At 34.5% G+C, this 15,204-nt stretch overlaps 1 protein-coding gene and 1 long non-coding RNA gene across 4 annotated transcripts; one reads left to right on the top strand and one right to left on the bottom strand.

The window, feature by feature from the left end:
* Positions 1-4,000: 4,000 nt before the first annotated feature.
* Positions 4,001-8,102, top strand: LOC120200952 (ethylene-responsive transcription factor-like protein At4g13040). Of its 3 annotated transcripts, none has more exons than XM_039201659.1 (7): positions 4,001-4,177; positions 5,259-5,373; positions 5,579-5,709; positions 6,639-6,717; positions 7,167-7,347; positions 7,821-7,942; positions 8,026-8,102. In XM_039201659.1, the coding sequence occupies exons 2-7, from the start codon at positions 5,331-5,333 to the stop codon at positions 8,091-8,093; spliced, it is 624 nt and encodes a 207-aa protein (XP_039057590.1). In that variant the 5' UTR covers positions 4,001-4,177; positions 5,259-5,330; the 3' UTR covers positions 8,094-8,102. The 3 variants fall into 3 exon arrangements, with proteins under 3 accessions (XP_039057590.1, XP_039057592.1, XP_039057591.1); XM_039201661.1 differs by lacking the exon at positions 4,001-4,177 and adding an exon at positions 4,526-4,858; XM_039201660.1 differs by lacking the exon at positions 4,001-4,177 and having other exon boundaries at positions 5,188-5,373.
* Positions 8,103-8,810: 708 nt separating this feature from the next.
* Positions 8,811-10,465, bottom strand: LOC120200955. The gene is made up of 3 exons (XR_005523617.1): positions 10,227-10,465; positions 9,814-10,096; positions 8,811-9,118 (listed from the first exon to the last, which is right to left on the bottom strand). It is a non-coding gene; the product is annotated as an uncharacterized LOC120200955 (long non-coding RNA).
* Between the last annotated feature and the right edge of the window lie 4,739 nt (positions 10,466-15,204).

Here is a 15,204-nt window from a genome sequence, read left to right as displayed (position 1 = left end):
TGGTCCGATTATCTTCATGATCTGGTATGGGAATGTTGTCATTCTTCCTTAACTTCCGTTATTCCAAATAATCTGGAGTAAGTATGTCTTTAGTAGTCACGACATCCATATGGAATAACTTATTCCATGACCCAACTACATCTTTCACATTCTTCTTGTAGCTATCCTTATGGTATGCGAATTATGATCCAAATATTCCATGCATAGTTGGGACAAACTAGCATGCCCCATAATGCCGAAGTGCCAAAAGTGGAGAATATCCGACTCCTCCCCATAATCTAAGTAACATTATGATTCCTGAGTCTCCACATCGATAAAGGATGTCATTATGGGTTAACTAAGGGGCTCTCTAGACAATGTACTTATCTTGGAGGTGTGTGAATACCCTTACTCATTTTTCTTTTAGGATTCCTTATTGCCACTTTAGTGTAAGGAATTCCCCCAAAGGAGAGTAAGTAGCGCTGAACCGGCGGTAAGAAATCTCGTTAGTCTTCCAGAAGTGACTATGAATCCAGACCTGAAGAAGCTGTGTGTACCCTATAAATCTTCCTCCCTAGTATTTCTTCAATGGTTGAGTGAACGAAAAATTTCATCTAATATTACAAGTGCAGGGTTTACTCGCTTTGGTGGTTGTTTGAACAGTTCCACTACAGCCGCCTTGATATATCCCAAAGTTTTTGGGAAGATAACCAAGCCGTAGATACCTAGTACGAAAAGGTCAATCACCCTCCATTCATCTGCATGATTCTTCATTAATTGCTTGATATGGGTCCAAGCAAATCCCTCTCCTTTGCTCTTATGCTGAATCCGGTCAGTTACCCACTTTTCATCTACCCCTGCAACCTTTGCCAATCCATTCTTGAAGGCTGACTTTTGATGTGTTTGGTGTAGACCCGGTCTATTCTGATTCCTTCACAATGTAGTAAAGTAGTATACTCTTCGATTGTGGGCACCATGTCCTATTGATTGAATGTAAAACAGATGTACTCCAGATTCTAAAATTGTACTAAGGATTAAATTAGGGGCTCATCTATCTTGACATAGAGTACACGATATCACCATACCGCTGGTAGAATTTCTGTTTCTGGTCGCTTTTCCAGTTGTCCTAAATACTTCGCAATTCTTGAGCATCATTCTGTTTAAGGCTGACAGAAGCATAACCAACCAGATCTGACACATAATTACCTTCCAGACTGTCTCCCTTTTCCTTCTGAGTCTTCTCTGACCATAGTCGGACCTCTTCGTTTTTCACCTCTTGCATTACAACCCTTTGTCTATTAATGCCAATTATTTATGTTTAATGAACACTTTTTTGTGGACCAATCACCTCTTTAAAATTATGCGAATGGAAAAAAAAAAGAAAACAAAAAATGAAAGGGAAACAAGTTAGTGAGATAAAAATAACAATCAAAATAATAACGAAAATAAAAATTTCTACCCTACATGCTTTTATTTTTACCCAGACATGATTTCTATCCCGCATGTTAATTTTTGAGCAAGTCCTAACCGCATATTTTCTAGTTCGCATGCTTTGAACAGAAAAAAAAAACAGGAAATAAATCAAGCATCCTAGGTTTTGAAATGGAGTTTCAGAGTGGGCTCTAATTCCTTGTAGTCTCCCGGTTTAGGTTCTAAAAAAATGTACTTGAGTTCTCCTTGCTGGTGCCCCCTTGGGCTTGCCAGACCCTCAGTCCTAAGTCCATTACAAGCTTATGTGGACCAAGTTAAACTCGAGAGGACACATACCCTTATGTCTGTACGTAGAATAAATTCTCACGAAGACATAAGGTATATGAATCCCGAATGTTACTTGTTACGCCTGTACGAAGAATAAATTCTCATGAAGGCGTTGCTTTCACCTCCACTTACGAAAAGGTTTGGAGCTCGGGTATAGAGTCTGAGAGAAATTTTGAAAAACTGAAACCATTGAAAAATATCAGTACAAATATTTATTGGAAAAAAGATAATCAAAGATAAATAATAATGATCGAACAGATAAATTAAAATTTAAACTCATAATTTTCACTTAAGAAGATAATTGAAAATTAATTTTGGCCTGACTCACTTACCTTTCCCCAGTGGAGTCGCCAAATATCGTAACCGTCCTTCGGGTGGGCCCGAAATTAGGCTTCGACTTAAATAAAACATGCTAGAGTCGCCACCGATGATTTATTATTTTTTAGAAAAATTTAGGTTGACCGGACACCTTAATTTGCCACCTTACATGATCTACGTTTTACAAAAAATATGTCAGATTCGAGAGTCGATTACAATCAAGTAAGGATTAACACCCTTGCACTGCCCTTTCGGTACCAATTTAATTTTCCGGTTGTCTTAATTGCGAACATTAAAAGTTAAATTGAAATTTAAAAGTTTGACCCGAACTACAAACCATTGAAGGATTTGAAATTGACCTAAAAATATAAATTAAATCAGTTTTAATTATTAAAGTAAAATAAAATAAAATTAAGAAAATATAAAGTAAAAGAAAACTTTAAATTAAAAGGGTTTAAATGCAACAAATTTAAAATTAAGGAACGAATTGATAATATTTGGATGCTGTAAGAAGAAATAAAAAGTCAGGAGGGGTCAATTTGCGAAATATAAAAAAATTGTACAAGGATTAAATTGAATAAATTCAAATTCATGGGCAAATTTACAACGGGTGACCAAAATAAATTACACATCAAAAGTTCAGGGACTACAGAAATAATTAAACTATTTGCTATTTAGCCTTCGACTCCCATAAATACCCCATAAATCCTAAACAAAAATTCATTTCAACCTCATTTATTAAATACCATTATTTCATTCTCTTCTAAACTCTCTCAACCCAAGCCAACCGACCGAATGGCCGGCCACCGTTCCTAACCACGCCTTATAGATTAAATGATAGTATAAAAGAAATTTAAATAAAGAAGAAGACTATAAATCACACCATTTTATTTGGATAAAGCTTACGTTTGTTTACCAGAACTGTAATTTATACCTAAATATAATTTATTTGAATAATTGAATATAAATAAAAAAATTGTATTTAAAAATAATTTAAAATTAATATGTATAAAAATGTATTATGATAACTATTAAAAAGCACAATTAATGAGGTTTGAGAGATAATGTCTAGATCAATTATATTTAACTCTATTGATATTATTTTTAATACATTATAGAAAATATAAAATTAAATATTTAAATGTTTAGTATTATTTGATCTATGAGTGAGTAGGAGTCTTAGTAGTATTATAAGTATTGTATAAAAATTTATATTTAAAAAATAATTTTGAAAAAGGAGGGGGGTAGAATGGGCAAAATTTTTGAGATAATGTTCTCGAAAATTTTATTTAACGATATAACGTACTCCCAAGATTAATTGCTCAAATAGGGTGAATTGCACAGTGTTGGCCGTAGGTCGCCATGCCTTCCGGGCGACCTACGGCGTGGCAGCTTCCCAGCATAGGTCGCCATGCACTCCTGGCGACCTTATAGGTCGCCATGCACTCCTGGCGACCTTGTAGGTCGCCATGCACTCCTCCTGCTCCTCGCGTGATTCCTCTTGCCCTCGGATGCCCTCGCATAGCTCGCTCGAATGGCATCGGTCGGATGCCCTCGGTCGGATGCCTTCGGATGCCCAACGTGTTGGAACGTGCATGACACATGCAATCTCTCTCATAGCTCACCGGGAAGACATGGCGACCTAGTAGGTCACCCGGATGGCATGACGACCTACAACCAACACTGTAGATTTCACCCTATTTGAGCAATTAATCTGAGAAGTGCATTATCTCGTGAATTAATTTATTCGAGAACATTATCTTGAGAGTTTAGCCGGTAAAATGAGAATAATAATTAACGCGAAAATACAAGCACACGTTCTTCTCTTTCATATTCATTCATCGTTCTCTCTCCTTTTTTTCCACAAAGACTTGGCCTTTGCAAAACTCGGGAAAAAAACTAGCATAAAAACAAACAAGATGCATGCGCCACCACCACATACCAACTTTTTAATTTCACTCTTTCTACTTCTTTCACAACCTTCCTTCGTTTTTTCTTTAACAACAGACAATCCTGAAATTTCTTTTACCAGATTCTTGTTCTAATCCTTTGAAGAAACCCTGTTTTTGTCTTCTCGGTTTCTTGGCTGTCTCAACAACCACCTTTACTTTCCCTTTCTCAGGTATAAAAAAATTGATTAAAACAATGACTTTTTTTATCTGTTTTTGTTTATTTATTTTCTTCTCTGTAATGGGCTGTTTTTGCCTTTTCTGGTCACGGAGTCCTGACCATTTTTTTGGCTTTGATGTGCTTAAAGAAGGTTTTGGCTTTGTGGGTTTCCTTTTTTTCTTTTTCTTCTTTGATTTTTGTGTGTTTTGGGGGTTGGGTTTTTTGTTCTCTTGTGTTTTTCACCGCCTTCGCTTGCATGAAAGGTGGTAGGTTGGTGGGGTTGACTTGTTTTCAAGGGTGAGATAATTGAGATTTTTATTAGGCAGTCTCGTTGGGCAGCTTTGTTAGCTTCACATGATGAAAGATTTGGTTTTACTTTATGCAAATTATGATGAATTTATCTTTTTTTATAATAATAATAATAATAATAATAACTTTGGCTGAGCTTCTTGTCATCTTCCCCCCTTATCCGGAGCTTGGTTAACTTTTAGAAGTGAATACAATTTCATCTTAATAGGGGTTGAGGGTTGACTGCAAACGTATTCGTGGGATTTGCATTGATTTGTTCATATTATTATTCTCTAATTCCATTTACGAACGATCTCAGTTTTACCATCATCAAGTTTGCTGTTTTCTTCTTAGAAATCTAACCCCTTTCCTTCTCTATGCTGCATTATTAAAATCAAAATCAAGCGTACGTGTAATGAGATGGTTTTAAGCCTACCGAATAGAAGTACGTGTGGTTGATATTACTATTTGGTAACAAAAAGTTGATTAACATCTAGTTTTCACCTGGAAATTCTATTTTCCCTTGAATTTCTTGTCTAAATTTCTTAGGAGCGTCAAGTTATTTGCATTGGCTCATAGTTTTGATGGCCTTCCTTGTATCTCTTGTCCTTTTTATCATTTTGATATATAGGTAACTAGAATAGGGTGATATCTTAGTTCCTGTTTACTCATCTTATGAAGCTGTTTCCTATAACAGCCTTCTGTTTTTACCTGCCATCTTGTTCATTTTCCAACATCTTCTTTATTTTTCATCATTTTCTAATTGTTTAATCCACTTATAAATCACCCATCTTTGGTAACCTTAGGAGCACAAGCATATGTATGGATGCAAAGGAGGATCTATTTAGCCATTTTTCATTGATTAAAAGGTTGCCAACATGGTGAGCTTACGTAGACGCAGACTCCTGGGACTCTGCCCCGGTAAATTTCAGTTGATATGTTCTTTATCTTGTATAACTAATTGCTCTTATTGATATCAATGAGTGGGAACATTTTCTATATCGTGTTATATAAAGTGTGTCCTTCAAGTGTTTGCCTTTGTAATTGAGTAAACTATGGTAGAGTTAATCAAGTTCTAAATTATGATTGAATAATGTCATTCACGAAATTTGGTGACCTTTTGTAGGGAAATGTTCCTTTTTGACTCCACTTTCTAGATTTTTTGATAATGGGAATGCCCCTGAAAGTTCAAGTCAGAATGCAAAATCAGTTAGTGTGCATCCCATGCCCTCAGATTCTGCCGAACACATGCACAGGGTAAGATTGTATTAATAATTGATTGATAAGTTGTGGTATTTAATGGTTTCACTGTTAATTTTGTTTTTTGGTTGTGTCAGTATCAGTTGTTTGTATACTATTTCTTTATTTAATTAAGCAAACATCATATAATGTGTTTATCAATGATTACAGGTAGAGAATAGATTTTACCTTCATCATTGTTTTGCAATCTGTGTTTGCATTGCAGGAGGTCACAATTGTATCTTTTCATGAGATCGGTCAATATTCATGTTTGGTTTAGTATTTATTGTTATATGAACATCCAAGCCATCTATTGGTGGCATGTGTGGTTAGTGAGCTAAAAGGTGGATCTATATGAGAAAACATAGGTGTATGTGCTACTTGCCTTTTGCCTCCTTTAACAGATCTGTATGGGAATCGTTGAATAGAAAGAATTATTTCTTCACTTGTAGTCGAAAGAAAATATGCAACTGGTAATGATGGTAGTTTTCCTTGTGTTTGCAACTTTGCCACATATGTGATCCTTAGGATTCCTAGGTTCCCGGGCCACAAAACTTGTTTAATAGATCATGGTTCCTTTTCGAGCTTGAATCATATGATAAATATTCAGTTGTCAATCAAAATGATATTGAAGTGCTTACATATTTCACATACTGGCCAACTGCACACTTGATTCAGAACATGTAATAGGAAATAAGCTGTTTGCATTACAGAATCCGTTTACTGTTTGTGGATACCCTTTGCTGTTTTGGAATTTTAGCAAATATTTTGTGTTTTTTTTAGTTTATTTCATTGGCATGCCTCAAAATGGAGGTTCATAATGAATATTTTAAGCAATTATGATTTAGATTATTAAGTTCATGATAGGAAAATGCCAAGATATATGCACTGTTCAGTTCTGTCTTTTACTTCAGAATTGTAAATGAAACTGTTTAATGCTCTCTCAGGAAACCATTGCTAAGGTTAGCTGCGGGTCACCAAACATTTCTTGTTCATCAAAAGAGCATCATAATCAACCTTTTCCAGGTTTATATCTTTGGAAACACATTTTCCTTTTGTTCGTTAATATCGTCAAAACTGAAATTTTCACTTGTTTATGGCTTGGTGTTGCTTTTTCCTCCTTTCTCTATCTCCTCCTCTCATTCTTTTCTTAACTTTTTTCTCTTACATAATCAACATTTTACTGCCATACGAGTTTTGGACTGGACTTTATGTCTCCTTTTGGGCTATCGGAGAGTTCTCCTTCTGATAAAGGAATGACATAAATCTAGGAGCAATTTCAGCAGGAGTCGGTGTTTATCTTTTAGCCCTTTTTGTTAGAATAAAGATGAATGCATATATCTCAGAACTAAGTTGATGTTGAGCCGTTTCCTTATTTAAACATGTAATCATGCAGTAGCGTCAAAGTCCGATGCTATGAGCCCTTTTAATTTCTACATTTTGACTGATGCCTGTGTACAATGTATAATCTGTAGAGCAACCAATCAAACGAAGGAAGAGACACAGAAGGAAGCATATTCAAAACCAAGAACCCTGTCTAATGAGGGGTGTATACTTCAAAAACATGAAATGGCAGGCTGCAATAAAAGTTGACAAGAAACAGATTCACCTAGGCACTGTTGGTTCGCAAGAAGAAGCTGCCCGCTTATATGACAGGTAATAAGTTAGCTTTTATCTTGCTTGTATTGTGTAGTTTGATGTAATTGCAAAAAATCCTTTAAGCTTCATATATTGTTGTCTGATACGGAAAAATGGTATTCATTTATATTCATGCATAACTTTTAATGAGGTAAAGTCGTTCTTCATAGTTATTAATAAATTTCTTCGGAAGTTCTCATGCAAATTCCACAAGAATATAGGATGCTATGTACTGAAAAGCAGTGAAGGTATACGTGATCATCTTTTTATCTTAACGGACCATTAAAGAGCTGAATTTGCCTGGAACTTTTGTTCCCGTATTGTTTGCTTTCGATAGTTTTCACCGGCTTTTAGTTTATCATCGACTGTAAGTAAACAATGCTGGTCTCTATCATTTTGTAATTTGCTAAGATGGTTTCCTTGGGTTGATTTTTGGTAATAAACTGTCTTACTGAGTAACAATGTTGATAGAGAGATGTTTTTATATGTAGAGCCGCTTTCATGTGTGGAAGGGAGCCTAACTTTGAGCTTTCGGAGGAGGAAAAACAAGAGCTTAGAAAGTTCAAGTGGGATGAGTTTTTGGCATATACTCGCCATTCAATTACCAATAAAAGTAAAAACCTTGTTTGTATTGCTTGTTTTCAGCTGTGATAACTTAAAAACATTCAATGGGTTTGTTTTGAATGATGATTACAGAATACAAGCAAAGGCTCGGGGTCGGACCACAGAAAAGTACTGAACCTGCAATAGAGAACGGTCGGTGACTGGGAACAGCAAACAAGGAGTCAATAGCTTCTCATCTTCCAAAGAATGAGGCCGAGTAAAAGGCTCCCTCTTCGGGTAACAAGCAAAGATAAATCTCATTATTATCATCTACTGGTAAGCAGATATCTAGTGTTAAAACCCCAAATAAGTGGTACTAGTTTCATCATCGGCTTGCACCATTGTTATTAGACTGATGGAGGGCATGCAAAATGATAATTGCTCACAAATACTTTTATTTTAGAAGAAGCCTTAATCCTTCTTAGTCACATTAAATTATGCCAGTTGTACTCCATTTCCACCTGATATATTTTTGGGGGAGAACACAAGGGTTCCTTTGCTCAGGTGGCCCTATATTTTATCTTAATTCTATTCGGAGACGAGTAATGCATTCGAGTTACATTGATGGTAAAGTTTAGATTTGACAAGAACTCAAAACTAGTAAAAACTGCTAGAATGTACATTATATATGTAGCCTCTTCAGAAACATGGCATCACTCGTGCAGGAAATGCGCTCTTATTCTGCAAAATCTCAGAGCAAAACTATAAAACAAAACCATCAATCTTATATACTTAATAGCATATGTTATCTCACATTAGGTTCCACATATCATCGCTTGCACTTCTAATTGTACAGTACGAAAACCCTTCCAAGATTAAAAAAAAAGGAACATTCTTTACTTTCTGCAATATTTGGTAATGCACTCCCTCTGATGTTTCTGCAAACTTGAGCCTCTGCTATTTCTACGTTGCCGTCATGAGGAAGACGCGGTCTTTTCCTAGGATTCTCTATCGAATCGGATGATTTGATTGCATCTATGCAAGGCAAGTCAAAGGCTTCACTTTCAGCAGGCAAGCACTGCTGTCTGTTTTCTTGTTGGAGGTAAGCATATCATCATCATCAACAAGAATTGAATTCATGAACCCATCATACTTTCTGTTGCTAATAGATTGATCTTGAATCCAATTAGCTTTGATGAAACATGAGAAGAAGAAAAAGCTCTCTTCTTTGTATCTTTATCATAACCTGCATGAACAAATGAGTCAAGAGACTAATAAAAATAGATTTCTAACATCGGAATTAAGTTGTCATCGACAAGATATTCGAAGCCAGAAGGTATTTCCGATCCCGAAACTGCAACAACTACATTATGTTGATTGCTTCTTTCATCGGTGACAGTTTCACCAACATTAGTAAGAACTGAACTATAGGACTCATCATCTTTCTCAACAATGCTATAAAGTTTTGAGCCCCATTAACATCATTAGGTTGATCGCATTCTTTTAACATCTCTTTAAGGTGTAGAGTTTCCTGAACCAGAAATAATATCCATTTTAGATAGTCAATCGTCTAAACAGATAAATGATTATGAAATTCCACATCCGTCATCTTACTTTTATGTTTGCATCCTCAGCAATAGAATTTACCACACTAGATGATGTGTCATGGACTACACCCTCATTAACGATATCATGTTGATTGCTTGACATAGCTCTCAACACTGTCGAATCGATTATGATCATCGTAATTGATATTATGCTGATCTTATTTACTAGCATTGATCGAAACATGGACCCTTTTCTTTGGTTAACAAAGATTAAATGTTTTCCACAACAAATCAAAGGACATAAACAAAATATCAAACATTTAAAAGTTAAAAACAAGATATTCCTGCAGTGAAGCTTATGAACAAATTTAATTGAAACAAAAGGATGACTTACTTGATCAGCGTCAATTAAGTTAGGGCCAGCCTTGAGTTCATACTCGTGTATGACCCAACAAGTCTTTATTTTGTTATCATTACATTGGCCCTAGTAATAAACCTAAGTTTTCTTGGTTCCAATCCCCTTTGTGATTCAGGGTCTACAACTTTTCGAGCATTGCCCGTAGGTTTCCAATAACCTTCACCGGTTGTTCGGTTAATCGGCTTACTATTGAGGTATTTATATTTTGGTGAGTATATGAAGGACCATAATCGATCCCCGGCCTGCAATTTCGAACTCTCTGGAAAAAAAAGCACATACATATATTTCACTAAATTGGGTAAATAAAAGAAGCCATAACATTTCAACAAAGCTCTAATATTTTTTTATGATATATTTAGAATAAACTGGAGTTCATAGAAAGTATTTACCAGCTAATTGCCGAGGCTCCCACCGGCAGATGTCGGGGATTTCATCAATAATTGGACAAGGGAATCACGGTCGGAGGTTTTGATCTGTAGAAACCCGATGAGTTCTTCATCAGTTGGGTGGAATCTGAATCCCTTGACTGTATTCATTCCATTCCATTCGATTTGCTTAAAAGAAACTAGTAGTAATAAAAAAACCTGAAGAAGATGAAATGAAAGAAGAGCGCTTAGGGAACTTCGGGTCAAGATGATACTTGTATACACACTCCTTGCTCGCTAAGTGATGGTAGAAATATTCCAAGTGGATCCCACTACACGTATCACCTTTTTTATTGACTGTTATATGGATATTCCTGAATCTAAATTGATACTTCATGGGCAAGTTTGTAATTTCCAATTTTATTTTGGATTAAAAATAACTTTTTTAATAGACTTAATTATAAAATATTAGTCTAAACTATGCCATTTTTTCATAAATAGGTGCTCAAACATTTTTTTGAATGATTAATATGTTTAACGTTATAAATGTTACAATTTTAAGTGTTCGTGTCATGACTATCGTTAATTTTTTTTGTTAAGTGACACGTGTCACATTTTGGTAATTTGAATTTTAAAAAATAAAAATATTATTATATTTATAAAAAAACGTATTTTTCTTAAATTTTAAAAAAACTCAAATCGCTAAAAAACTCATCGTCGTCGCCCTTGTCGGTCATAACATCTATTGCCGACGTAGTTCTTGTCATCTTCTTATTCATACGCCACCGTAATTTTCACCGATTGGTCGTCGGGATCGCGTTGGGGCTACGATTTTCAACCTAAGATTTGCGGGGTACAAAAACATTGATTGGTCGTCGATTGATCACGATTTCATAGGGTTATTGATCTTCAGAGGAAGGTGAGGTCGGCTGTAACTTCGTTGACGGCAAATGACGATGGCCTATGTGAATTTATGTGTTGAAACAAGGTTTTTACAGTTTTGGAGTTATTTCAATTTTTTTAAAAAAAATAATTTTAATTTTTCAATTTTAAATAAATTTTAAAATTACTAGAATATTACATATGTCACTTAATAGAGAAAATTAATAGTATTTACGACCCAAACATTTAAAGTGGTAATGTTTAACGTTAAATACATGGATCATTCAAAAACAAATTGACATCTATTTGTGAAAAACGCTATAGTTTTGGTATTTATTTTATAATTAAGTCTTTTAATAATAGGGTAAACTACACAGTTGGCCACTGGTGTTTGAGCTAACTTTCATTTTCCCCATTAAGGTTTTAAAAGTTACAAATTGACCACTAACATTATCAATTAGTTACAAACTGGTCACTCAACTCTAGGCCTGTAAACGAACCGAACGCACACGAACAGAGGTATGTTCATGTTCGTTCAATTAATAAATAAACAACATAAACGAATAAAATTTTTTTGTTCATGTTCGTTCATTAAGGAATATAGCTTGTTCATGTTCGTTCATTTAAATAATAAACGAACACGAACGAACGAACATAAACGAACACAATAAACGAACAACACCAAAAAAAACTTATTCGAACACAACAAACGAATGTAAAAAAAAAGTAAACAACAAGAATAACAACTTAAAATTCATTAATATAACCTGCCACTTTAGAGTTAATTTGTTCGAATACGACAAAAATATACTTAAATCATAAATAAGCTATATGAACATAATAAAATCTAAAGTTAATTTGTTCAACAAACAATCTTCTTGAAATCCAAATAACTTCAATAATCTTCGTAACATATTCAACTTGCTCTCTATTCGAACATAAATGAACGAACATAAATGAACAAACATAAACGAACATATAATTTGTAACACCCCAACCCGTACCTGATCCAAATACGAGTCTGAGATGTCACATTGCCTTTTTAAAACATTTTTCCTTACAAAATAACAAAACATTTGAACTTATTTTAAGAAAGTACTATAATAAATTATTGAATTATGTTTATTATAAAATTTTAGGCAAAAACGTATTTGTGTACATTAAAATACGCATGAACAACAATCTGCTACAGTACCGTGAATAGTAACTCCTACAGTAACCTGCTACAGTACCGATTACACAAATTTTCCAGAATGCAAATAGGGAATCGGTACCCTGCTACAGAGAATCGATTCCCCTGCTACAATACTACTACAGTACTTCCGTAAAACGTACATAAAACTCGTAAAAATTTAACCGTTCATTACTATACATTTACATAAATGTGTTCAAAATATTAGAAAAGTCGATCAGAGCGTTAGTACTAACAACTTATTATATTTCTTACATACCAACATATTATACACAATCAAATACATACTTTAGTAATTACTTTTGATCTGATCTTCTAACAGTGTTATTGTTTTTGCCACTTCTATTTCTGCTAATCTTGGTTCTTCGTACCTATGTGTAAATCGCTTACACGCTAAGTCATAGACTTAGTGAGGCATAATAATAATAACAATGAAATATAACAATGATGCTATAAATAAATGAAACGTAACGAAAACATCTATGCAATAAATGTAAGCTACATAACAATGTACCTTACCAATAATCTTCTCAATTTAATCATCATAAATTCATATAATAAATTCCGTAAGTTCAATAGATTCAATAGCCCATGATACAATACTGAGAACCCGAGGTATGTGAGTACTGTGAGGTTGTGCACTATGCTGTCACCACAGCTCATATAAATTTGCACCGAAGTGCCACGTAGAATTTGTCCCGAAGGACCGTGTAGAGATGCACCGAAGTGCCACGTAGAATTGCACCGTAGTGCCATATATATGTCCCTAAGGACCACATAGAAATTCCTTAAGAATCATATACATATACCAAGGATCAAGTACATGTCTCAAAAGACATCATACATGCTCCAAAGAATACATATACGTCCCGAAGGACCACGTAGAATTTTGTCCCGAAAGACCGCGTAAACCCTCTACTCTTGGCATGCCAACTATACCTATAGTTCTCATCTACATAACATGGCTTTTACATTTCACGTAGTTTATATCGCGTAGACATGTAACTTCTTACCTTTATCACATAGCTCATATCATCTTTTCATGTAATCATATAACTCCATGTTGCATAATTGTTCTCACATTTTCATGTAATACATAAATCAGGTAAAACAATGCATATAACACACATAACATATGATCATAGTAATGTACACTTAGAAGTCATATTATTATTCATGTATCAAGATATAAAATCTAGACTTATCACAAGTCTAGACCTGAATGTATTTCTATAATCATGATATGCATATGCACTCACCTAAATCTCTTTGCCTTTCCCTCGATCGATCTTACTCGTCCCTTGTTCCGGAACTCGTTTAGGCTCGATATCTACATGAACATAATTTTTGAGACAATTATCAAAATCCTAAACCTTGCAATTAACCTCTAACAACTTAAACAAATTTAATGAACCAATTTCAATTTTTTCTTTAGGAGGAATCGATTCCCCCAGGGGTATCGATTCCCTCTGCAAAATCTGTAAATTTTACTGTTCAAGCACGAAATCATCAACCCTTCACTAAATTTTCTCATACAAAGTTCATTTCAGACTACCAAACTTAACTACAACTATTTTAACTAATTTCTATCATTTCAACACTTTATTATTTCCAATATTTCATTCAAATTCTTAAAACTAAGAATCATACCCAAATTCCAACATGTTATTAATCATTCTAACACTCTATATTCCATAATTAATCTCTTGACAAGTCAAAAATCTTATTCAAACTTCAAACACTCATCCATATCAAAATTTCATCTAAAACCCATTTTTCAAATCTATCTCTAAAACATTTATCTTGTTGTTTTAATGTCATATAAGCTTTCCTTTAGCTTATATAACATCCAAACTTCAATTTCCAAGCTAAAAATCAAAGAAACGACCGAAGTTCGGATTCTTACCTTGAGCTTGGGTTTCACGTTGAAGAGGAAGAATATGAAGAGAAAAGGGGATGAGTAATCTGGAACTTATCTCTTCAATTCATTCACATGGGTATTATAATACCAACAATTTATATTTTATTATTTTATTTGCTCAATGACCCTTTTACCCTTTTACTTCTTCACTTATTAATCAATCCTACACCAACATCTTTCAATTAATTCCTTACTTTTCAATTTATTTAGTTTGGTCATTGAATTAAAAATCTTACACTTAAATCACTAACCCGATATTGAGGATGTTACAAATCTCCCTCCCTTAAGAAAATTCGTCCTCGAATTTCATTGCACGAACAAATGATGATACTGATATCGCATATCTTCTTCACGCTCCCACGTTGCTTCCTCTATTTTGTGATTTCTCCATAGAACTTTGACCAAAGTAATAGTCTTATTCCTTAGTTGTTTCACTTCGTGAGCTAATATTTGAACAGGTTCTTCCTCATAAGTCAAGTCAGGTCGAACCTCAATCTTTTCTAGTGTCACGATATGAGAGGGATCAGATCTATATCTTCGAAGCATTGAAACGTGAAAGACGTCATGTATCTTTTCTATCTCATGGGGTAAAGTTAGCTGATATGCCACAGGTCCTACTCTCTTTACAATCTCATAAAGCCCAATAAATCTAGGACTCAATTTTCCTTTCTGACCGAATCGTAATACTTTCTTCCAAGGAGAAACTTTTAAGAAAACTTTTTCTCCAACTTCAAATTCAATTTCTTTTCTTTTGAGATCAGAATAGGGCTTTTGTCGATCAAATGCCACTTTGAGATTATGTTGAATTTCTCAAACTTTCTCTTCCACATCTTGAATCAAATCCGGACCAAGAACACTTCGATCTTTGAGTTCATACCAGTTTAATGGCGTACGACATCTTATTCCATATAAAGCCTCATAGGGTTCCATCTTGATACTGGACTGGTAACTATTGTTGTAAGCAAATTCGACAAGTGGCAAATATCTTTCCCACGATCCCTTGAATT

The sequence above is a fragment of the Hibiscus syriacus genome, unplaced genomic scaffold (assembly GCF_006381635.1).
Source record: "Hibiscus syriacus cultivar Baekdansim isolate YM2019G1 unplaced genomic scaffold, ASM638163v2 tig00006666_pilon, whole genome shotgun sequence".
In the NCBI taxonomy this organism is placed as follows: Eukaryota; Viridiplantae; Streptophyta; class Magnoliopsida; order Malvales; family Malvaceae; genus Hibiscus; species Hibiscus syriacus.
The sequence above is the reverse complement of the archived record's forward strand: the minus strand, read 5'-3'. Positions and strand labels throughout refer to the sequence as shown.